Source organism: Sebastes umbrosus, chromosome 6, assembly GCF_015220745.1.
Source record: "Sebastes umbrosus isolate fSebUmb1 chromosome 6, fSebUmb1.pri, whole genome shotgun sequence".
Taxonomy (NCBI): Eukaryota; Metazoa; Chordata; class Actinopteri; order Perciformes; family Sebastidae; genus Sebastes; species Sebastes umbrosus.
In genome coordinates this window covers 24,500,352-24,525,333 of record NC_051274.1, presented here as the reverse complement: position 1 = coordinate 24,525,333, position 24,982 = coordinate 24,500,352, and the positions used below count along the sequence as shown (strand labels likewise).

General features: G+C 41.5%; 2 protein-coding genes across 5 annotated transcripts; both read left to right on the top strand.

Moving 5' to 3' along the window:
* Positions 1-300: 300 nt before the first annotated feature.
* On the top strand, positions 301-20,669 carry ahcyl1 (adenosylhomocysteinase-like 1). Of its 4 annotated transcripts, XM_037771732.1 has the most exons (18): positions 301-441; positions 601-818; positions 10,878-10,992; positions 12,140-12,283; positions 12,927-13,027; positions 13,119-13,221; positions 14,030-14,124; positions 14,247-14,353; positions 16,090-16,206; positions 16,308-16,371; positions 16,509-16,597; positions 16,754-16,824; positions 17,491-17,585; positions 17,801-17,899; positions 18,094-18,162; positions 18,309-18,387; positions 19,197-19,317; positions 19,410-20,669. In XM_037771732.1, the coding sequence occupies exons 2-18, from the start codon at positions 627-629 to the stop codon at positions 19,414-19,416; spliced, it is 1,668 nt and encodes a 555-aa protein (XP_037627660.1). In that variant the 5' UTR covers positions 301-441; positions 601-626; the 3' UTR covers positions 19,417-20,669. The 4 variants fall into 4 exon arrangements, with proteins under 4 accessions (XP_037627660.1, XP_037627659.1, XP_037627661.1 ...); XM_037771731.1 differs by having other exon boundaries at positions 301-818; XM_037771734.1 differs by lacking the exons at positions 301-441; positions 601-818 and adding an exon at positions 6,860-7,003.
* A 307-nt stretch (positions 20,670-20,976) lies between these two features.
* Positions 20,977-23,982, top strand: hspa1b (heat shock protein family A (Hsp70) member 1B). The gene is made up of 2 exons (XM_037771730.1): positions 20,977-21,127; positions 21,904-23,982. Exon 2 carries the CDS (start codon positions 21,926-21,928, stop codon positions 23,843-23,845), a length of 1,920 nt encoding a protein of 639 aa, XP_037627658.1. The 5' UTR covers positions 20,977-21,127; positions 21,904-21,925; the 3' UTR covers positions 23,846-23,982.
* Positions 23,983-24,982: the final 1,000 nt, after the last annotated feature.

Genomic DNA, 24,982 nt, shown 5'->3' with positions numbered 1-24,982 from the left:
GATTTCAGACGTTGGTACCACGCTCAGCCAATCACAGCGAGGCGGAGGCGGGACATGTCCACACTGCAGCTATATCTATTGAAACAGAACATCTAGGTTACACTCGCACCGACTCACAAGTAGTAACGACTAGTAAATGTAATGTAATTAACAAAAGCTTATTAAGAGAAACCCAGTGTTCTCAGAGAGCCTCTCAGCAGCCGTTACATATTCTTCCGCACCGGCACCGGCGCTGCTGACTGGATGAACACCGCCTACACACGCACACACACACACTGCTGCCTACGAGTTCAGGTGACAGCCTCAACAAACCCCCTCCTCTCCTCTCTCCTCTCTCCTCCTACAGGAGATGTTGCTGTCTGTTGGATGACAGCAGAGACCAGAGGACCCAAACAAGTGCAGCTCTTTATAGAAAGTAGTAACAGGCTAATCTCTCTTAAAGTAGGTGACTTATTGCTCCGCGCTTAGTGGAAGTGCTTCAACCAGCGACGGTTCGCTCATTTTTTTTTAAGCCACGAAGCTTAACGACGGACGGACGGTTAAAGCTAACGGCTCTAACGGCTGAACTCTCTTTTCTCCTCTCCAACGGTTAACTAACAGTCTCCTAACGTCTACCTGGATGCGAGATGACCGACTCGGTAGTGGACAGCAAGGCGGAGGTGAAACAAGCCACGAAATATGTCAAAGAGACGGAAAACGTCGCGGAGAAATACTCGGCGATGACTGTCAGCAAGAACAGCAGCGATGTGAACATGAACGTTGGGGAAATTCCTTCCGCAGCGTTCACCGCAGTCCCCACACTGAAATCCGTCAAGAAGGTAAGAAAGACGGCGATGCTCGCCATCAGCCATCACTCAAGGACACACTGTGTGGTGTACTGACTGTAGACAGGCACATGTGTACGCATTGTACTGCAGTGAAGAGTACAAGGCCAGTACAGTCAAATGTGTCGACTTATCATGTATATTCATAGAGGTTAATGGAGCTGTGATGCTGCAGTGTCACACTGTGAGGGATCCCTCCATTACAAAGCCAAGCCAAGCTGCCAGGTGAAACATAATATTCACCATTTAGTCTTAATAATCTGAGAAGTTAGGCCACAAAGCTTTCAAATGTTATCTAATCATTGCTTTTACTGAAGGTTACAATGTATTATTTCCAAAGGAGCATTCATGGAGACTGGATTATTGTTAAAAAAAATCAATCTTCCTGTTTATTTAAATGTGATGCTGCAGTGTCACACTGTGAGGGATCCCTACATTCCTAAACCAAGCCAAGGTGCCAGGTGAAAAATCATATTCACCATTTAGTCTTAATAATCTGAGAAGTTAGGCCACAAAGCTTTCACAGCTTCTACATGTTATCTAATCATTGCTTTTACTGAGGTTACAACGTATAATTTCCAAAAGGAGCTTTCATCTAGACTGGATTATTGTTAAAACAATCTGCCTTTATGATCATTTTATCTGTGTAAAGTGTCTTTGAGTATCCAGAAAAGCGCTATATAAACAAAATGTATTATTGTTATTATTATTATTATTATTCATGGAGCCTTTCCTGTTTATTTAAATGTGATGCTGCAGTGGCACACTGTGAGGGATCCCTCCATTACAAGCCAAGCTGCCAAGTGAACAAATAATATTCACCATTTATAATAATAGTCTAAATAATCTGTCTCAAAGCTTTCACAGCTTCAACATGTGATGTAATCATTGCTTTTACTGAGGTTACAACATATAATTTCCAAAAGGAGTTTTCATCGAGACTGGATTATTGTTAAAAAAAATCAATCTTCATGTTTATTTAAATGTGATGCTGCAGTGTCACACTGAGAGATCCCTCTATTCCAAGCCAAGCTGCCAGGTGAAAAATAATATTCACCATTTATAATAATAGTCTAAATAATCTGAGAAGTTAGGCCACAAAGCTTTCACATGTTATCTAATCATTGTTTTTACTGGGGTTACAACATATAATTTCCAAAAGAGCTTTCATGGAGACTGGATTATTGTTAAAAAATCTGCCTTTCATGGAGCCTTTCCTGTTTATTAATATTCACAATGTCTACACATCATGCCGACATCCTGTGTGCAGGAAGCAACCAAAAGCCAAGTTGAGCTCTTAAATCTCTCATTCAAGGCCCCTGCAAAAGTGAAGTAATACATGGCCTAACACAGTGGTTCTCAACCATTTTCGTGTCAAGTCACCCTTAAATTGATACACATAAGGTCACGGACCCCCCATGTGAAGAGATGGATCCAGGAGGATGTCAAGCAGCTTCCAGGCGTCACCAAACAGATAGAGCCTGAGCAACAAGACTTCCTCTCCACCAAGGAACCTAGAGAGAGGACAAGATTATTACATGGTGTCTTCCTCCGCTGTGTCTACTACAGCGGAGGAAGTGAAACCCTATGTTCAGATTAGTCACTCTTATGACTCTTACTCACATTGACGTCACTTTTATAGTGACTAAATAGTGAAAATAAACTATTCCCCATTTTTCTGGGGACCCCCTGGAATCCCCTCAAGGACGCCTGGTTGAGAACCACTGGCCTAACATACCTGAGCCTAGACAGGGGGTTTGCACTAGAGATAGACCGATTTAATCGGAGCAGATAGGACGGTTTTACAAACTATCGTTGTGGCATCCCATCCCAGATGCAAGACAGGCAGATAGGGAGGAAAATAAATCATTCACTGTTACTTTAACTTGCTTACTGTACCAATATGGCGTTCTCTCTTCCAAATAACCTAGCCACGTAAACATCCATTCATGAATTATTATGGATATTCTCTTATGAATTATTAAATTCGGAGTGATAAAAAACAGATTTATTAAAAACAGTGCATGCAAAAGTAGCCGATTAGGTTTCCTGCTCCTAACTATCGTTATTATATCAGCCTTTAAAAATCCACTATCTGTCAATCTCTAGTTTGCACGCTACATATGTGGTATTTAATGAGGTGTTGGCTTTGCTTTCTGAAAAATTTCAATCCGCCACAAATTGCCGTCACAGAGCAATGATTCTTTGAAGGTGTTGGAAGGTCGTAGAAATTTAATTTGTAAAGATGAATCATGTCTATCAGTGAATCATTCTTGTGTTTGTGATATCAATCTGAAATGTGTTCAGGAGTGTGTGTGTGTGTGTGGGCATCGTCATTATTAGTAATAAGAACAGCATGATAGAAATTTATTAGCAGCACAAGGTCCTGAGAAAAATACCTTGAATTTCTTGGCTGTTGCACAGCGGCACAGAACAATCATCAGAGTGAAAGACTCCCCTGAGGAGGCTGCTCATTACAGATCCACCACGGTGTGTAACAGCTGGCAAAAGGCGGCAGATAAACATGACACAGACAGCGGATTAAAGGCACAGCTTTTTGATACCATAATACCGTCACGTTTGCGGACCAAATTGTGGAGCGTCTTTTCTATCCCTCAAGGTGACCTTTAGCTTGTTAGGCCTGGTGCACTCTGTTTGTATTTGACACAACTGATCCATGTCAATATTATGGCCTGTATATAAAATATTGCTAGGTATACTGGCATGTATGTCAGCAGATATTCAGCATTTGTATTCATTTGTACTGTTTACTGTCACTGCAATCTTGATACCAGCCTCACAAATTCAGTATCGGTTGGGTTCTACATGACACATTAAATAATCACACAGTGCTTGTCGTGGCTGACAAAACTGCTACGTGGGCACAGATTGCTGAGCTTTATGTAACCTTTAAATCTCACATGCAGTGTGAGGAGTGGTTGCCACACCTCTTGATGCTGTGTGCTTTATGTTGATCATGATTGACATCTTTGTACTTCTGTATTGTTGCCTTCATAAATGGTGATCATCAGACCTCTGTTAAACATAATTGGTGTTCAGATAACCTGACTCATTGGCCTTATTAGTTGTGAGTTTCAATAGTTGTTTGAATTATTATTATTATTATTATTATTATTATTATTATTATTATTATAAATGAGTCACAAGCTTTGTATAATTATGAAATGCGGGAAGTAGATAAATTTCAGAAGCCATGATAACATGTACCCAGCACAGGAAAACTGTGGTGGCAGAGGAAGTCAACTAGTCACAAGCAGACAGTCCCATTTAAGTAAAATATGGTCCCTCCCAGTGGGCAACCTCCAGGTCTGAGAAGTGAAGCCAATGCTGAAGTGCCTTAAAATGCATTCTTTCTAACAGCCAGCAGGGGGGGACTCCTCTGGTTGCAAAAAGAAGTCTGATTGTATAGAAGTCTATGAGAAAATGACCCTACTTCTCACTTGATTTATTATCTCATTAAACATTGTAAACATGAGTTTATGGTCTCAATCGCTAGTTTCAAGTCTTCTTCATTTAGTAAATTCTGGTCCCATTTAGAGTCAAATAGACCATAAAGTTGTCCGTGTTTTTGTCTTGGAACTTTAACCCTTTCAAAGTGTGTTTTCAGTTTATTAAAGTTAATTATAACCTTTTTGATTCGCCTGAGAATGTCTTGTTCAGCGATCGGTTGTACTTAGCTCCACCCTCTTTTGCCACTTCTGGTTGCAAAAACCAAGATGGCGACAGCCAAAATGCAGAACTCTAGGCTTCAAAATACTAGTTCACAAACCGATGGGTGCCGTCACGGTGACTTTGTCCACTTCTTATATACAGTCTATGGTCCCTGTTAAATAAGCTAACGAACAAATAAACACAGCCTTAAAAATCACCATATATTTGTATGAACATCTCTAACAATCTAAAAAAAACTACAAAATGTGACCTTCACCAAACTGGCTTTTACTAGTGGGCTAATATTGTATAATGATGTACCATTAATTGTTACAAGTCAGCAGTGTTTATTCAAAATGATTTGTCTTGTGCAGTTGCCTTTGCGATCAAAGTTGAAGTAGGCCTATGTCCAAGAGGTGGACAAAATAATCAGCATAATAAAAATATGTATTTTCCCAGCAGCGGGGCTCACAGACTCCAGAATATTAGCTCAGACCCCCTGTCTGACGAGGCAATAATGTGTGGACCGCGAATCGCCCGAGGGAGCCTGATTGAAAACATATTGGATGGTAGGAATGTGCACTCCGCTTCTGAAAACAAAGCAGCGTGTTATGAATAAATGTGAGAGCCTGGTGTCAAACGGAGCCACCTGTTTGCATGGAAACAATGAATAAGTAAAACAAATACTGCAAATGATTTGGAAATAAAGATAAAATGAATTAAAATCCTAGAAAATATCACACATAAAAAAAAAAAAAGTTGGATGTCTGTTGACGTTATGAGGCTGCTGCCTTGTCACATAATCTACTGAGGGAGCAAAAACAATCAATGCTGCAAAATGAAACGAGTGTGTGTGTGTGCGTGTGTGTGCCTCCTCGCTCTCTGAATCCATCCAGCAGTTACACAATACGCCCCCCTGGGAGCTGGACTCACTCACTGTGAATTTGTTCATGCATCATCATCATTTTTATCTGCTCCCTGTGGGCTGTTTTACATAGATTCTCCAAAATGTTGGTACCCTTTTTTTAATATCCCGTCTTGTTTGTCTGACAACATTATGACAGGGTTTCATGAAGGTCAAATGCAGATTTTCTCCCCCCCCCTGCTGGCAGGTTTAAATAAAGGTGTGGAAATGTGCAGTAAATGATGTAAAAATAGATTTACTCACCTCAGCCTCAGAGCTTTGGGTTAAAAACTCAACATATCAAACTTAAAGCCCCTGCAGCTTACAGTAACTCAGTCTGCCATAGTCCACACAAGTAAAGTACTGTGTGACCTTTTAACATTGAGGGAAAAGTCACCATAAGATGAGAAATATAACACATCCCTACTGAGTAGTTTCATCGTTTCCCGGCTGTCTTCTCAGCGCTGCCTTTTGGTATTTAAAAAGGGATCTCTCTAGGCTAGTTAAGCTACAGTGTTTGTCATCAGCATTCTGACTTTCTTCTCATTTTTACAATTATTTTAGGAACAAAATTATATTAAAGATGGTAGGGCTGGGTCGGTTTATGAAATATGGTTGTGGGTTATCTTGATATACTTTGAAGATTTAGGTGCATGTTAAAAAAGTAGAAGTTATAGTTCCTGCCAAAGGTCACGTAGTTCTGGAGAAAGGATTAGCACGCTGTATGTTTTTTTCACAACACCACATAATCCGTCATGCATGCGTTGATCTGAACAGACGCCTTTGCGCACCAAAGGAAGAGCTACACCTGTCTGAGGAACTTCACACCTGCTGCACCTCACAGCTTTACTGTCTATTCACCATTTTCACTCAATTAAATATTTGAAAAATCACCCGTATGTCTTCTCAGTTAGATGGCGCTGTAGAGCACTAGTGGTGTCTGGCTAAGTAGTTAATGTCACCTTATGCCAGGCCCATATTGAACCCTTTACACTGCCGGCTGACAGACACACCACAGCTTAAGTCTGTGACCTGGCCTGCTATCTAGGAGAGAAAGAGTATTTTTAGCTGTAGGATGGGACTGGATGGGCCGCTAATGGAAACAGGGTTTAATTCCTCCCGTCAATCCCCTTTCATTTAGTCGTCCAAATCAGGAGTACAGCCTGAAAGTAAAAGCTGCAGCAGATGTGTGTGTATGTGATTTTTTTCATGTTTGTGTATATGTACTGTACATGTCTGAATTTCCTGACATTTGCTCTCTCAGCACTTAAAAAATAAATAAATTATAAAATACAACCTACTGACTTTAGCAGCTGGTTGTCAAGGGCAGAACCAGAGAGAGAGAGAGAGAGGCTCAGTGGGAATCATCCTCCCCTTTCTCTCTAGGCCTCTCTCTCTTTCTCTCTCTCCAGGTTGGCCATTAGAAATCATGATAATAGGTGGGAACCTCCCCCCGGCTCTGCCTGGGAGTGTTCTGGGATAATAGCATCAGGGACACCTAGTACCATCACACAGAGGACACACAGGCACAGGAAAAGTAGGCTGGGAAGCTGGAGAGTGACGGGCAACCATGGCACACAAACATGGGCACACGAGAGAACGGGTGAGTCGCTGCTAATGCATCACTCATCCACCAGCACCCTTATTCATAAAGATGCTGCATATCCCACACACAGATGTGTACTTTTATCATGTCATAAGTTTTCTTCTCTTTGCAGTTGAATGAGAATTATGCTTTATCTTATGCAATGATGCAGACCACACAGGAAAAGTTCAGCTGAAATGCAGGTAGAAGTATAGTTTACTGTGCAAGAGTGCCTTAAGTAACACTTCATCATTAATCAGATTAACCTCTTGTTTTCCTTAATGCTTCAACCACAAGAGAAGGAGCCTCTGATTTTGAAGAACAATGCAGAAATTCAAGCGACTGTGTAAAAAATTGATGCAACGCAAACATAAAAGAACTATTTTGCAAGTGGGTGAGACAGAGCGCACTCTCAATTGTGAAAACAGAGACATGCAGAGATCTCCTCACTTCAAACTGTCTCACAAGCTTCTTGAGTTTCATTATGCTGACACAGTAGATGTCACTGCTCATGGTGAGAGGGATTGGGAGATATAAACACTCAGTTACTACTGTTTTAGCCACTTACGCTACACCTACTTTCATTTTAAATGAATGGCACAGCAGTAACCATGATGTTTTTCAAATTTGAGGTGAAAATGTACCCATTTCATCTCATATAAAGCAGAAGTATTTGGTTGTGTTAAGCTATTTTCCTTAGGGATCACAAATGATGTTGGTGCTGACCATACGAACCCCATTCAATCAGCCTCGGCCTCCGCTAACGTCTGTGTGGTAACTACCAGGTAACTGAGTCATGCACTAGTTTCACCCAGCTGTGAGCTGACACTCCTCTCACTAATACGTTTGACAGTGGAAATCAGTTCTTTACATTTGCTTTAATGTCTCTTCAATGTCATAAACTTGACCTATAAGACATGGTTGTGGGCGTGATGTCCATATTACTCAAATGTTACCCAGCTCACTGTTGTTAGTCTGGCATTTATGTGTTCCCGGATTTATCATCTGTGTGTTGTGTCAACTCCACTGGCCTGCACCTTAGTTTTTAGTCCAAACACATTCTATGGACATTTAAAATAAGAGAACAAGAAAACCCCACAGCATTGTCTCAATGATGGATTTATCACTGAGGCAAAGCAAGTATTTATGGAGAATAAAGCTGTGTAGAAATTTAAGGATGACCTTGCAATCTCACACTACCATTTAAGAAAAACTTTTTTGGATAAGTCAGATGATCAGGAATTAGAAAGTATAAGGCCTTTCAATGGGTTACAGGGGCTGTGAACATCCTCCACCCATAAAAGTACATGTAAACCATCAATATAAAAACATTAATATTATAAAAAAAACATACTCCAAAATAGCTTCACTCAACAGCCATGACAAGGAAAGAATGAAGGAATACAAGTAGAAATAATTCAAGAAAAAAAATGTGTGAATGTGCATGTTGAAAGTCTACTCTTTGCTGCATAACATTATACGATGTTGTGACATTATACAGTGTGTGAGAAGGACAAAGTTTGAACTTGAATTTGATCCAACACACTTGCCACTGACCCAACAAGACACCTGTAGGATTTCTTGGAAAACAGAGAGAGATCGTGCATAGCAGGTCCTCATCAGGGTTTTAGCAACATCAAGGTAACATAGGCCTTTCTCACAGCAGACATGTTGACTTGTCATAGTAGGAAAAGCACAGGTGTTACTAATAACACTAACAACAGCTCCAGTGAGAGTGACGGTGAGCCAGCATGCACGATACCAGGAACCTGAAATCAAAGCAGCTAAATGGATTCAACCATCATTAATTTCATTATTTACATCTGTGCTTTTCCTGCTTCCTACGTTCTGTGAAAAAGGCCTATTGGTTTAAACGTTTCTTTTATGCAAGAAAATGTTGCTAAACCTGCAGTAGACATTGAGTCTTGGAACAGATCAATGAAAGTTGAAGTCATAGGATCTAAAACTAAACTCACCTGCAGACTTCCTATTTAAAGGAGCAGTGTGTAGGATTTAGTGGCATCTTGCGGTGTGGTTGCAGATTGCAATCAACTGAATACCCCTCCACTCACTCTTCCCTTTCCAAGTGTGTCGGAGAACTACGGTGGCCTTCAGGTAATGTAAAAACGTGAAAGAGCAGGCTGTATTCGAAACCACCTACTACATACGACTGACGAACACAGTATACCGTACATACTGCATACTGCGTTCCTCAGTAGTATGCAGCATTAAACAGTTAAAGCCATTTCTTTTGCAGTATGCTAGGCCAGGCTTTAGCCTTTAAATCAGCTCTTAAAGCGCTGGACAAAACTCGTACCACGATTGCAATATTATCGAAAATACAACTTTGAATATCTAATCAATTATCCATCTAATATCGTAAAACTGCCAATATTCAAAATCTACACAGTTGATTTCTTGCCTCAAAAATTTTCAGAGTGAAGTGCAGTTTTTGGCTGCTGTTGTGACCATAGCCTGTACCGTTCCAGTGCTTTGCATTGTGGGATACTGTAGGCGAGGTAGGCTGGTCCGATGCATACTGGAGATTTCTTCCAAATCAGTACGACATCCGAGTATTTTTGGCATACTGGAGATTTTGTTTTTGTTTGCATACCGCATACTACATGCTACATTTTGGCCAAATCAGTGCGTACTACTAGTGCAGTATGTTGTTTCGGATACAGCCGCAGTGTTTAGTTTGTCTGTTCTGGGCTACTGTAGAAACATGGCAGAGCAACATGGCGGACTCCGTGAGGAGGACCCGCTCCCTATGTAGATATGAAAGGCTCATTCTAAGCTATTGAAAACACAACGATTCTTAGATTCAGGTGATTATACAATAATGAAAACATAGTCGTGAATATTACATTTCAGCTAATAGATCCCCCAGAAATCCTAAACACTGTTCCTTTAAGGAAAAATGCTGAGTAACTCCTCTACCTGTGACCTTGTCTCTTTCTTACAGGCCTATTTATTCATTTGCAGTGCCAGGTGTACGCACAGTAGAAGCTACAGCCCACCTGGGCTTCTACGCATGTGAAAATAAAGTATTTCTGTCTAGTTTGGTATGGTTTCGGACTTCTCTGCTTTTGTAATTATTGTCAGGATCAATGTAGCTAGATAGGTCTGTTGGAGTGTAACTCTTCACTGTCCTATATGTGACCCAGTTTACTAAAGGACCTGAGGGTTTGGTCTCCCTGCTGTTTCTAATGTTGACAGCTGACTGTTGTCTGCTGGTGCAGCCGGATTGTTACAGTTTCAGGGTGATAAAAGTCAAATTTGCACAAGGTGCTTAATGATTTTTAAAAATTGCATCAACTTGTGTGGTTTGTTACGGCACGTAACCCCAAAGACTGGACAGTTGAGACTTGAATCTATCATTCGTTAGAGGCTGGTCTGTAAAATAGCAGAGCTAGCTGTGTGTGTGCTGCTCCACTTCATGTGTTTGAGGTCTTTGATCTTGGGCCCTTTGAAGGGTCGGGTTGACACGACGAACCACACCGACAACTGAAGCCTGTGTTTTTGAACAAAGCATAAATCACAGAGCAGGAGGGCGGGGGCATCTAAAAATAGGCCTCAGCTCCCTTCTTCCTGATCCACCTGTGATTTACTGTAACACACTCAGGTGATTTACCTTTGAAAGGACAGCTTTAGTGGCTGAAGCAGCAAAATGAGGCCAAATATAAACTAGTGTGAACAAATTACCTAAAGCATACAACGGAGTGTGTTCAAGTGTGACGGTACTTTATGTTCCTCGCTCTTCCTCGCTCCCCTGATTTTCATTGTTGACACTTCATTAGTGCATACGGACAGAATAAAAGTCCTAAGTCAGCAATATCTAGATTTAGTTTGCCTTTTGTGTTTACGTTGTGCTCCATTTTGTTCTCTCCAGATCCAGTTTGCGAACACTGAGGACAAACAAGAGTTCAGCAAGTACCCTACCAAGGCTGGCCGCCGCTCCCTCTCACGGTCCATCTCGCAGTCCTCCACAGACAGCTACAGCTCAGGTACGACACAACTGAACGCTTCAATCCACTTCCAGGAGATATTACTATAAACACCCGCTGTGTTTTTACAGACTGACAGTGATTATGAACGATTGCTGTTGAGATTGAAGATCATTATTATTCATAGTTTGTTTTGTTAATTTAAACTGATGAATTGTATTCGTCTATGGTATGTCCTTTATATCATCTTTTGGAATGAAGTATGTACACCCATCCAAAAATGCAGCACATATAAGCATAAAAGCACATACATATACACAAATAGAGCTATAATCCTGCTCACTATGTATGTAACACATTTAAGGGATCAGAAAGGATCAAGATTGCTGTTTATATTACGTGTTTTATTTATTGAATTGCTATTGGCTGATATATTAATATTAGAGATGCACTGATACCGGACCAAATATCGGTCAGATACCGACTCAAATAGTTGGATCGGGTATCGGTGACAATGGGGCCGATTTATTAAATTTTATTCTATATGAATATACTATATATATAATATATGCTGGAATTTGAATTACTATTTAAGTTTTGACCAATTTGTTGCTGCAATTAAAAGGTTTACACTTGAATTGTAATTCCTATTAATTTTAAAGATTTCTTACCATGTTGTTGGTGTACAATTTATTTTAAGAATAAATAACAATTCAGTAAATTTATATCTATGTATTTATTTGTTACGTTTTGTTTTACAAAGTTAGGAAATCAATGTTTATGTCAAGTCTGGTGTTGCCTTACACATAACAGAATGATCCCAGTCACTTCCACAGAGTGAGGCATACAGCTTATTAATTAAACACTGGTATCAGATCGGTCCTCGGCATCAGCCGATTCCCAGAGCCCAGGTATCGGTATCGGTACTGAAAAAGTTTGATCGGTGCATCCCTAATTAATATCAGATTCAAATGCCCAAATATAAAACTCAGTATTGACCTCAAAAAACAATTATCAGTCTAGCTTGACACTCTTGTTTGCAATAAACACATCCATGTACAGTATACTGTGTATATACACACAAAGATGCAGGAAACGCACGCACAAGCTCCACCTTACTCACAATGGATTTGAAGTATATATTTCATAATTGGCTCTTTTGTGTGCTTTTCCACAATAGTGACCTTTTGTGTTCTTCGTTTCACAGCTGCGTCCTACACCGACAGCTCCGATGATGAAACCTCCCCCCGGGACAAAGCCCAGGTCAACACCCACGGCAGCAGCGACTTCTGCGTCAAGAACGTCAAGCAGGCCGAATTCGGCCGCCGGGAAATTGAAATCGCAGAGCAAGGTATATCTGACCTGCCGGGCACACCGGTGTTTCAAAGATTATAGTATCAATCTTAAATGTTGGTTTCACAGTTTTTCTGTGATTTTATTGTGATGCAAGACAAGAGACTTTCTATCATTACCATTGATACAAAGAGAGCTCTGTGCTACCTGTTGTGACTTTGTTCTCAGAGACGTATCACATTGCGTCTGTTTTGCTGCTTAGACACTATTTGATAACCGTCCTCTCCTCCTGATTTCAAAATAAGGCCGAGGCAGTGTCAATATTATTCTGGATACATGACTGGAGCTCTTTCTCTCAGTTCTATTCCTCACTTCTTATTATTTTCTTCTTTTCCATACTTTTTTTTTGTATACTCCCAGGCTGCAAATCTGTCTCTCTGGCTGTTTACATTGCCCATGTGAGGGACACGTAGGCGTGCATGCTCAACGAGTGTTCCTCAGGCTTGCAGCCTGGACGGCAACAGCTGTTGCTGACATGGTTGTTTAATCAGTCTCAATTTTATAGCCATTTACTGCACGTCCACCTTGCAGAAAGGGTTTATTTTTGTATTCAAAATGTCCCATCATTCTTCTCTCTCTAAACCTGACCTTTACATCCTTTCAGTTTCCACTAACTTGCGCTCAATCTTTTTCTTCTCCAGACATGTCTGCTCTGATCTCCTTGAGAAAGAGAGCCCAGGGGGAGAAGCCGCTGGCTGGAGCAAAGATAGTCGGCTGCACCCACATCACTGCTCAGACTGCAGTACGTCCTCTCATTGTGTTCGCTGCAGATCTTCCCTCCTTTACCTCTTGTACCTGTTCATGTATCTGTATATCCCCTCGTTCTCTCTTAGGTCCTGATCGAGACTCTGGTAGCCCTCGGGGCTCAGTGTCGCTGGACTGCCTGCAACATCTACTCCACTCAGAATGAGGTGGCCGCTGCTCTCGCTGAAACGGGTATGATTTAGGGCTGCAGGATTTTTAAAAAATATGTTATTATTTTGACGGATATTGCTATTGTGATATGATTTGCGATATTAGAGGGAATGATAAATCTTGCATCATTATTCTCATTTTCATTGAAAAACAAATTAAAATGATTATGGTGTGATTTTTGCAGAGATCTGTATCAAACAAAGATGTTTTCTCAAGTCTGTAGAATACGATGTAGTCTGCAGCACGACAATATTCAATTTAAAATGGTATTTTGACACACATTTTGCCTTAAACAAATATTGCCCCTCTTGCAATTTGAAAATTGCAGTATGCCATATTGCGATTTAGTAAGATTCTCTCCTCTCTAAGGCCAGCGTTACATGTGAAATGTTTTCTTGCCACTTGGTTTGCACCTAATCTCATCAGAAAGTCAGCTCATAAATGGCAAGAAGAACACCATTGTCAAGTATTATGAAGTTATAGTCATTGTTTGTGGATTTATTGACATTAGATATAAAACATATATATTTTTTACAATTAAATAACAACTTAGGTCTCTGATAGTTTAAAAAATAAGCCAGTTATAGGTCTATAGATTAACCATAATGGGTATCTACAATGCATTAAACATTATTGTTTCATTTACTTTCGATTTAGTTTGAAATATCTTGTGTTATGATAAAACATGACCCCTAATGTTTGTAAAGCAGCCCATCTGTGCATGTGCGTTCACCGTGTAATGTTCCCCTAATGGACCTGTTGCTGGCCAGTCCTCCTCTCCTCTGCTGTCTGTCTTTGCCATTAGGTGTGTGTGTTTTGTGTCCTGCAGGGGTCCCTGTGTTTGCATGGAAGGGTGAGTCAGAGGACGACTTCTGGTGGTGCATCGATCGCTGTGTCAACACGGAGGGCTGGCAGGCTAATATGGTACCAACCTGGACATCCCATGATGAATTTAACACTGATATTATTTCTGTCTTCTATCTGTGCTGTGATAGATTGTGGTGGTTATCATTCATGCTGTTAACTCTGTTGTGTTTTTTTCTCAGATCTTGGATGATGGCGGAGACTTGACTCACTGGGTATACAAGAAGTATCCCAGTGTCTTCAAGAAGGTGCGGGGCATCGTGGAGGAGAGTGTCACTGGAGTGCACAGGTGAGACGGGGCTTAGATTTGATGAGTTTGGGGGTTTAAAAGGAAGGAAGGAAACATTTTTGTACACCCTTTTGTAGTTTTGGCCACCATTTGAGGCACAGGGACTCTATTTGATGTTGGTGAGTAAAGTGTGAAAGCGATGACTGTTGCCAGTAATGGCCAAAAATATCAGAATAATAGAATTTATCTTTTAGCCATCCAATAAAACATCGACATGTCTGTGGCACAGCTTATGACAGCCCGTAATGGACTATAAATCATAAAGACTATGGCAATATTTTTGAGTTATTAGTTAGTATTAATCAATACTTTATAATTTATGGTCATTTTGTGTCCCATTAACAAGAAAATATTCTAAACTGAACTAAAGGAGGTTGACAAAGCAATATAAGCTTTTCATAAATAAGGATGTGAGATTTAGAGCAACTGTTGGACATTGCAAACAAAGGTGAATCATGTTAGGTTTCATGCCAGTTAGCAGTATCCTCGACCTCTTTCACAATGTTTATATCCCAGTTACTGTCAGGAAGTTTGACCATGTGACTGCTGTTCCTCTTCTGTCAGTGCAGTTTGTGTTTATTTAAATGATGCACTTCACTTTGGGCTCAGATGATTTGAACATAATAAGACACTGTTTAGTGTCAAAGATGGGGGGAGTAATAATGAAATAAAACCCAAGGAAAGAGCCAAGCAGGAATTTAGTAATCACAAATAAAACTCACAACCAACTGAAAACTCCTTTCCACAAAAGAAAGCGACACTGGGAAACAAAGAAACAACAAATAAAGTCTTGACTTAAAAGACTCTGGCACAGGATCAAGGAACACACTCCCAAACTCCCAAAGGGAACCACTACCGACCCCGGTACAACATGTTCTCCCCTCGGAGGGGAGGTGATGGTCCTAAATAGATACTGTAGTAGATACCTTGTTTATGAATGAAGCAGTACATGACACAGCCGTTCAAGCAGCGGCATAGTGTGTGTTTGACCAATCAGCGACTGTCATCCAAACCCCATCCCGAAAGCTCCTATACTTTCAGAAAGGGCTACCCCCCTGACCACGGCCTTTTTGGGGGGTAAAAAGACCCCGGAAAATGTCCCTGGAACTTAATTTAGACCCTGGACCCTGCGGTTGAAATGCAACGAGTTCCTCAAAAGCTTCTTAGTTCCAGGGTGATGTTCCTGCGGTGGAAACGAGGCTATAGACACCCATCACACAGCTTGAAACGCTGCCAAATGGCTCTGTTCGTTTGTCTCTCCTGGCCTCTCAAACACCCGGCCCTAATGGGTGATTGAGGCCAGCCGCGTACATCCATCCACTGCAGCTGCACAGAGGAGGAGGAGGAGGAGGGCGGCACCTGAAGAGACACAGCAGAGAGTGCAGAATGAAAACACACAATCCTCTTCCGTGAGGTCTTTACATTATTTTATCCTCTAGATGGAGCTGAGCTGGAGGCAAACCAAGCATCCTGATGAATGATACATACTGCGTCTGCATCGAAAGCAGTTACATAAGTCGTCATAGTATTAATACACACTGACACTAGATTGAAAAGGTCACTGGTCTGGTTTGACTGGAGCCTATTTGAGAGCTGGACTGCGGGTCACAGCAGCTGTGCATGTACCACTCTCAATGGATTCAATTAGCTAAACACTCCGGAAAGCACAAGGTCAAACTCAGTTTGTCGATGTGTGTTGTGTGTGCCTGAATATGTTTCCTCCTGTGTCCTCTCAGATTGTACCAGTTGTCTAAAGCTGGCAAGCTGTGCGTCCCCGCCATGAATGTGAACGACTCGGTCACCAAGCAGAAGTTTGACAACCTTTACTGCTGCCGTGAATCTATCCTGGATGGGTGAGAGGAGGATTAAATCATCATCCAGAAAAACAGCCATTGTTTCTGTGTTTGAGTCGTGCAGATGGATAAAAGAGTGTGTGTCATTTTGTCTCTGCCAGCTTGAAGAGGACCACAGATATAATGTTTGGAGGCAAACAAGTGGTCGTGTGTGGTTATGGAGAGGTGAATCATTCTATGATTTCACATAAAAAAGAAAATCTCACTTTTGATAGAATAACAATTTCCACTGCTGCAGCTGACCTTTTTACATGTATTGTAGATTTCTGTTTACAACTGTTGCACTGCCCTGTGGTGTGTAGGTGGGGAAAGGCTGCTGCACGGCTCTAAAAGCCCTCGGAGCCATTGTGTGCATCACAGAGATCGACCCCATCTGTGCCCTGCAGGGATGGTGAGTCAGATAGCATTGAGCTTGGCTCCATGTTGTGCTCCACTGTCTCTATGTTGTGCACCAAAGACAATTTATTTCCATAATGTGTTTGAAATTGTTTTCACTGTGTTTGTGCTACTTAAACTAATGGAAATATCTCCGTGTGCATCCACACAGCATGGACGGCTTCCGAGTGGTCAAGCTGAGTGAGGTCATCCGGCAGATGGACGTGGTGATAACTTGCACTGGTACTGAGCCCCATGTAGTGACAGCCATTACTTCTGCTTTGATAATCTCAGTGTTTCCAGCTTACAAAAGCGCGCCTCATTTAAATATCCCAGTTTAGGTCAAAAAAAGACTTTACATCTGAATGCTAAAATGCTTTTTTGGGTCTGTGTGTTAGTTAGATGACAATTTACATGTAGCTGTAAATCCATTCTTAGAACAGAAACCGATGCACTCTGAAACTCTGCAATCATGACTTATTCTCACTTGTACTCTCACAGTGACTCTGTTTACACATCACATTACTGTTTTTTATTATACCTCCGTGCCACCGACAGCTGTGGCCGGAAGCATTATGTTTTCGGGTTGTCTGCCCATCCGTCCAATTCTCGTGATATCTCAGGATCTCCTTTAGCGAATTTCTTCAAATTTGGCACAAACGCCCACTTTGACTCAAGGATGAACTGATTACAATTTGGTGGTCAAAGGTCACTGTGACCTCACAAAACACATTGCCATAACTCAAGAATTCATAAGCTAATTATGACAATTTCACACAAATGTCCAATAGGATAAAATGATGAAGTGAGGACATTTTGGACAGAATTGGATGAAAACTGCAACTTGACTGGTTGGCGGAGGCGTGCAACCACAAGGCAGTAATTCCAGTTTATAATGTTTTTTTATAGGTAACAAGAATGTGGTCACCAGAGAACAGCTTGACCGAATGAAGAATGGCTGCATCGTCTGCAATATGGGACACTCCAATACTGAGATTGATGTGGTAATGTGTGTTTTTAATTGTACGAGTGCTGGAATGGCTCTGTTGAATACTCAAATCTGATTGGTCAATCACGGTGTACTATGGTCTATATTGACAAATAAATGCCCCCCTTTGTATTGCATGAAATCCTCTCACCTTTGTTTCTCTACCTGTACTTTTTCTTTATTTCTACGTGTCATGCAGTTGTAGGACTGACCTGTCTTTTATGTGTTTAGGCGAGTCTGCGCAGCCCTGAGCTGACCTGGGAGAGGGTTCGCTCTCAGGTTGATCACATCATCTGGCCCGATGGGAAGAGGGTTGTTCTGCTTGCAGAGGTAATGTCCCTCTACAGCCCGATACATCTTTACAAAATGGTGCCCCTTAAAATCTACCACTTTTAAACCCACACTTTTTGCCTATAAACTCAGACTACATCTTGTTCATACAGCAGCAGCATACTTTCATGTTTTATCCCTTATTGTGTCACTTTCTCCAGTGCACTTCATGTATATACTCTGTTATTTCTCAGGGCCGCCTCTTAAACCTGAGCTGCTCCACAGTGCCTACGTTTGTGTTGTCCATCACTGCTACAACTCAGGTTAGTAGTTTGGCCCCTCTCTCTGTGGAGACAGAGGACAGTTTCCCCTCTCACTACTACGCCACCCTGCTGTTGTGTAGTAACATGTAGTTTCGTGTAACTCATTGTGAGTCCTACAACCATTGTGTGCTCTGTGTTGTCTGCAGGCTCTGGCCCTGATTGAGTTGTTCAACGCTCCAGAGGGGCGTTACAAACAGGATGTGTATCTCCTGCCCAAGAAGATGGGTAAGAAAGAAATTTGATTTAGGGCACTTTCACAAGCCAACATTTATTCCGTTTTAATCGAACTCTGGTGCGGTTTGTTTGGGCAGTTGTGAACGCAGTAATCACACTCTGGTGCGGACCAAAACAAACGGTCCGAGACCGCTTGCGAGAGGTGGTCTTGCAAACTAAAATGCAGGGAATTACAGGCTGCCTGTGCGGTCATTTGTTGAGTCGGACACAGGTAAACGACAGGTTAACATGAGTGGGAGAGGACTGACTTGGACTTCTGCGGACTTCTGATGTTTGCTTGACATCTGGGCTAAAGAGAACACACAGAACATAATAGACAAAATCCACAAAAACAGTGATGTTTATAAAGTAATTAGAGATAAACTGGAGGAGAAGGGATTCGTGAGCACAGTCGATCAGTGCCGAGCCAAAGTGAAAAAACTTCTATAGAAAGTCTGCGATTCCCTGCATAGAAGTGGCAGCTCTCTTCGCTCCTTCGTAAACGCCAGCTCGGCAAATTATTTTTGCTAAATTTGCTTTATTTTCTACACTGTGAAACCGAACCAAAGCTAAATAGAGAACTAACCAAAAGTATGAATTTCACTCTGATTCGGACTAACCAAACGGACTATGTCTTGTGAAAGCGCCCTTTGATTTTGGATTTATAGATTCAGTAGAATAATGATCGTGTATATCAGTTTGTTGCTCATTGTTGCCACCTTGTGACTTGACCTAAACATTACACCATCCAGTGATGTAATGTCCACAGGAACAAATATGTTTCCAAACAGTTTAGATTTCTATCTGTCTCTTTCCTCCAGATGAGTATGTGGCCAGTTTGCACCTACCAAACTTTGACGCCCACCTGACAGAGCTCTCTGACGAGCAGGCCAAGTACATGGGCCTCAACAAGAACGGCCCCTTCAAACCGAACTATTACAGGTAGCTCTCACCACATACCGTATATCTTTCACTATCTTTACTTGTCTCGCATCTCATATATTTTTTATGATGTGTGTGTGTTTTGTTCACAGGTATTAACGAGAGTGTCTGATGCTGTGATCCTCAACAGTTGCCCTGGGATAAACAGAGATATCTATTTTATTTTCTAAATTGCTACAAAATGGAGGAATTATTTTAATTATGCTGAATGTAACTTATTAATAGCACTTCAGACATAGTGTTAAATATGAAGAATAAGACATGTAGGAAACATACGCTGTATAACCAACTAACATTTTACATGTCTTGTCGCGTGTTTAAAAGAGAAGCCTGCTTGCATGCTTTCATGTGTACGTACTTATTTACGCTTCTGTTACTAGATCATAAAGTTGTTGATTCGTTTGTTTACCCTATTTACGCACTGTGCCAAATGATGGCCGTAAGAACAGGACAGGTACCATGTCTATCTTGTCTGTCGATGACGTTAAGACTTTATTAGTACATTCCACGAGCCGGGGTTTGGGCTGAGCCAAAACAAACTCTGTATTACAATGTACATTATTTTAGAAATGTTTGTTTTACATGCGTTAATTAATCTCATTGAATGGTATCTGCATACACGCCCTAAAAGGTATCATCCAGTCACACTTTTTTATTACAAGTAAAGTGATGAAATATATCACTTGTTGTTTATTATAAGAATTTATTATAGGCTGTGAAAGGCTGAGTGCATTTTACATTTCAAACTCTTGGCGTAGGCATTCAACACTCACCTTAAAATAATCCTAAAACACCCACAGCTCCTCCTGAATAAATCAAACCAAAGGGATGTTTTATGTGCCAACAACATATTAAGATGTTATGTTATGTTAAGAATACCAGGCTGTGTGCATTCCTAAAAAGGTAGTACTGAAAAACATATTTCAAAGTACTATAACTTCCCTCATTTAAAACCAAGTTTCCCTCTGAGATCTGTCTCCCTGATGAGCAGTCGCTTATAAAGTGTTCTAACTGGATAATACCTTTAAGGCCGTGGTATGAATGTGCCTTTTTAAAATCATTCGCAACACGTAAATATCAGCACTGACCTTAATTAAATGAGCATTCCTCTTTTGTAAAGCCACATCTATTAGTGGTGCATTTCATGTCTTCCTTCCACTGCTTCAATTGTAACTCTAATGTACGAGCTATATGTGTTGAGAGAAAATATTAGACTTTTATGTTTGCCATATGATTGTCGCTGTCTTAATTTGATCCGACGGGGTCACCTAAAGTAAAATTTCATGTGATCAAAATGTGTATACTATGTATGTAAAAGAAATCAGCAATAAAGAAACTTTTAACAGAGAAAAGTGACTTTGAACGTGTGTTTGAACAGAGAGGCCTCTTTAGATCAGTGGTTGGGTAGTTACAGTCCATTATTTTAAGGGATAAAGCCTGTATTCATGGTTGCTAACACTTCCACATGCCTCCCTCAGTGTGCCTTACTGCTACATTCTCTACATTGTGTTCCCTTGCCGTCAGCCCCGCTGGCTGAGCGTCAAACTGCTGTCCCGCTCTGGAATATTCACCGGCTCTCTCGCACCATGCCAGCTGCATTAGTCACTAATATTAACAGATGAGTCACTGAGCTTGGAGGAGCAGGAGGAGGGCGGGGAGTCTAGGAGCTTCTGGAAACCTGGTTACAACTATAAAAGCAACAGGCCCAAGTGAGTACAGACATTAGTTTAAGAAGAACCACACAGAGGCAAAGGAAGCTACTCAAGGAGACTGCTGAGATCCTTCAACTTCTTTAAGCTCATCGCTGAAAGTAAGTAGCAATTTATTTTCCCATTGTTGTTCAATGTATTTGAATGGAGCATATCTGAGATGGTGTAGAGTTCATCCTCGGGCATTATTTTAATCCACTAGTTCCCTAAACTCATCAGTAATAATGCATCAATTCTGCTTTGTATTATGTCTTTATTTATTGTGGTATGAAGTTAATTTCACAATACATTAGAGAAACAATTGAATTTGAGTATATAAAAGGACTTCAAGCGTGTGGTTTGAGACATTTTCAATATAGAAAGAAATTCTAATTTAGGGAATACATAAAACAAAAGAGTTCACATCTGTTATATTTATATTTTCGCAGTAGAACAATTACATTAGATTAAACTAAATGTTCAGTCAGTGTTTACTTAAAGGTGCTATTGATAGCATTCAGTCCCTGGACACCTTGTTAGAAGTGGGAACCAAACGTCAGATATCTTAAACATAAAGAAATCATTCATTTTTGACCTGCCAACATTTTTTAAATGATTAATTCACAATCATAATATTTTTGAAAAGCGATACTTTAGTCAGCACCTTTCTAAAAGCTCAGTGGATGTTTTATGTTTTTTTTAATTATTCTTCTACATAGAAATGTTATCAGTCACCTTTAATTTTAACTGCACCTCTAATGTCTGTCTTTGTTAATTAGATGGACAAAAAAATCGTAGCACTACAAACATTTTATCAGTGTGACTAATCAGTGATCAGTGCTTTCATGTGTAGCTTTAAAAAATTAAAACTTGATTTTTTTCCCCCGCCTTTTTCTAGGAACTCTAAAGCAACCAGCAACATGTCCTCAGCTAAGGGAGTATCTATTGGCATTGATCTGGGCACCACCTATTCTTGTGTCGGGGTTTTCCAGCATGGCAAAGTGGAGATCATCGCCAACGACCAGGGCAACAGGACCACGCCCAGCTATGTGGCCTTTACAGACACAGAGAGGCTCATCGGAGATGCTGCCAAGAACCAGGTGGCCATGAACCCCACCAACACCGTCTTCGACGCCAAGCGGCTCATCGGGAGAAAGTTCAGCGACGCCGTCGTCCAGTCTGACATGAAGCTCTGGCCTTTCAAAGTGATCAGCGATAATGGGAAGCCCAAAGTCCAGGTGGAGCACAAAGGGGAGACCAAGGACTTCTTCCCGGAAGAAATCTCCTCCATGGTCCTGGTGAAAATGAAGGAGATTGCTGAGGCCTACCTGGGACAGAGGGTGTCAAACGCAGTCATCACAGTTCCAGCTTATTTCAACGACTCTCAGAGGCAAGCCACCAAGGACGCCGGGGTGATCTCTGGACTGAACGTCCTCAGGATCATCAACGAGCCCACGGCAGCAGCCATCGCCTACGGCCTGGATAAAGGTAAAAGAGGAGAGCGCAACGTGCTCATCTTTGATCTCGGCGGAGGCACCTTCGACGTGTCCATCCTGACCATCGACGACGGCATCTTTGAGGTGAAAGCCACCGCGGGAGACACGCACCTTGGCGGGGAGGACTTTGACAACCGGATGGTCAACCACTTTGTAGAGGAATTTAAAAGAAAACACAAGAAGGACATCAGCCAGAATAAGAGAGCGGTGAGGAGACTGCGTACGGCTTGCGAGAGAGCGAAGAGGACCCTGTCCTCCAGCACCCAGGCCAGCCTCGAGATCGACTCTCTGTTCGAGGGCATCGACTTCTACACCTCCATCACGAGGGCACGCTTTGAGGAGCTCAATGCAGAGCTCTTCAGGGGAACACTGGAGCCAGTCGAGAAGTCCTTGCAGGACGCCAAGCTGGACAAGTCCAAGATCCATGAGATCGTCCTGGTCGGCGGCTCCACAAGAATCCCCAAAATCCAGAAGCTCTTGCAGGACCTTTTTAACGGCAGAGAACTGAACAAGAGCATCAACCCAGATGAAGCTGTGGCGTACGGTGCAGCGGTCCAGGCTGCCATCCTCATGGGCGACACTTCAGAGAACGTCCAGGATCTGCTGCTGCTGGATGTGGCTCCCCTGTCACTGGGCATCGAGACCGTAGGCGGAGTTATGACGCCTCTAATCAAACGAAACACCACCATCCCCTCCAAGCAGACCCAGATCTTCTCCACGTATTCGGACAATCAGCCAGGTGTGCTGATTCAGGTGTACGAGGGAGAGAGAGCCATGACCAAGGACAACAACCTCTTGGGGAAGTTTGAGCTTGCAGGTATCCCTCCTGCTCCCCGAGGCGTACCACAGGTGGAGGTCACCTTCGACATCGACGCCAACGGCATTCTGAACGTGTCCGCCGTCGACAAATGCACCGGCAAAGAAAACAAAATCACCATCACCAATGACAAGGGCCGCCTCAGCAAAGATGATATCGAGCGGATGGTACAGGACTCTGAGAAGTACAAGGCCGAGGACGACGTGCAGAGGGAGAAGATCGCAGCGAAGAACTCACTGGAGTCATACGCCTACCAGATGAAGAGCAGCGTCGAGGACGAGAACCTGAAAGGAAAGATTAGCGAGGAAGATAAAAAGGTGGTCATTGACAAGTGCAACCAGACTATCTCCTGGCTGGAGAACAACCAAATGGCAGAGAAAGACGAGTACGAGCATCAGCAGAACGAACTAGAGAAGGTGTGCAAGCCGGTTGTGACCAAGTTGTACCAGGGAGCAGCGCCATCAGGAAGCGGCGGCAGCAAGACAGGAGGAAGCTCCAAGGGCCCCACTATTGAGGAAGTTGACTAAAACCACCGGACGTCAGCATTGTGTTTTCAGAAATACTTACTGTAAGCCTTATCACTGTTGTTTGATACCAAAAATTATATAATGTCACCATTTATTTTCTTGACTTGTCATAATAAAAAATACTTTAAAAAAACTAATGAAAGCTTTCTTTGATTTGTTCTTGTAACGCACAATTTACAGATGAACTTTTGCATGTTGACCTACCGTAACACTCAACAAAATAATTTGCTGATTTACTTAATCCAGTTATCTCAACAATTTCCAGCAAACGGAGTTGTGTTAGATATAATTTAATATTATTATTAAGATGGCAATAACTGATTTATGTGCAAACAATACTACTGTTTTAGGCTATTCCAACATTATCCAATCAACTTAGATTTAATTATTAGGTCAGTGTCCAGCTGACTAAACTGACCAACATAAATTCAACAAAATGCAGTTTCTTTTGCCTTACTTAACTGTGTTGATTAATGCCAACATAAAGAGATTTCATTACGCTGATGTAAATGTAACTTAACAGTTGGACCTATACATTACTCAACTGTCTTTAGTAAGCCCAACTAAACTATACTTTGTAGTTCCAACTTACCAATATGTGTTGCAACGGCTGTATTTTGTTTTACTTAACTGGTTTTCATTGTTATAATGGTTGTAATTTTACGTGGACCTGATCATGTCAACAATTTCCACACAGTGTAGATAAGTAAATTAGAATTAGGCCTGTCAATCGATTCAAATATTTAATTGCGATTAATTGCATGATTGTCCATAGTTAATCGAGATTAATCAAGAATTAATCGCACATTTTTACCTGTTCAAAATGTACCTTAAAGGGAGATTTGTCAAGTATTTAATACTCTTCTCAACATTGGAGTGGACAAATATGCTTATGTATATATGTATATACTTATTACTGGAAATCAATTAACAACACAAAAGAATGACAAATATTGTCCATTAACCCTCCGGTACTGCATTTAGTATAAAAAAATATGCTCAAATCATAACATGGCAAACTCGAGCCCAACAGGCAACAACAGCTGTCAGTGTGCTGACTTGACTATGACTTGCCCCAAACTGCATGTGATTACCATAAAGTGAGCATGGCTGTAAAGGGGAGACTCGTGGGTACCC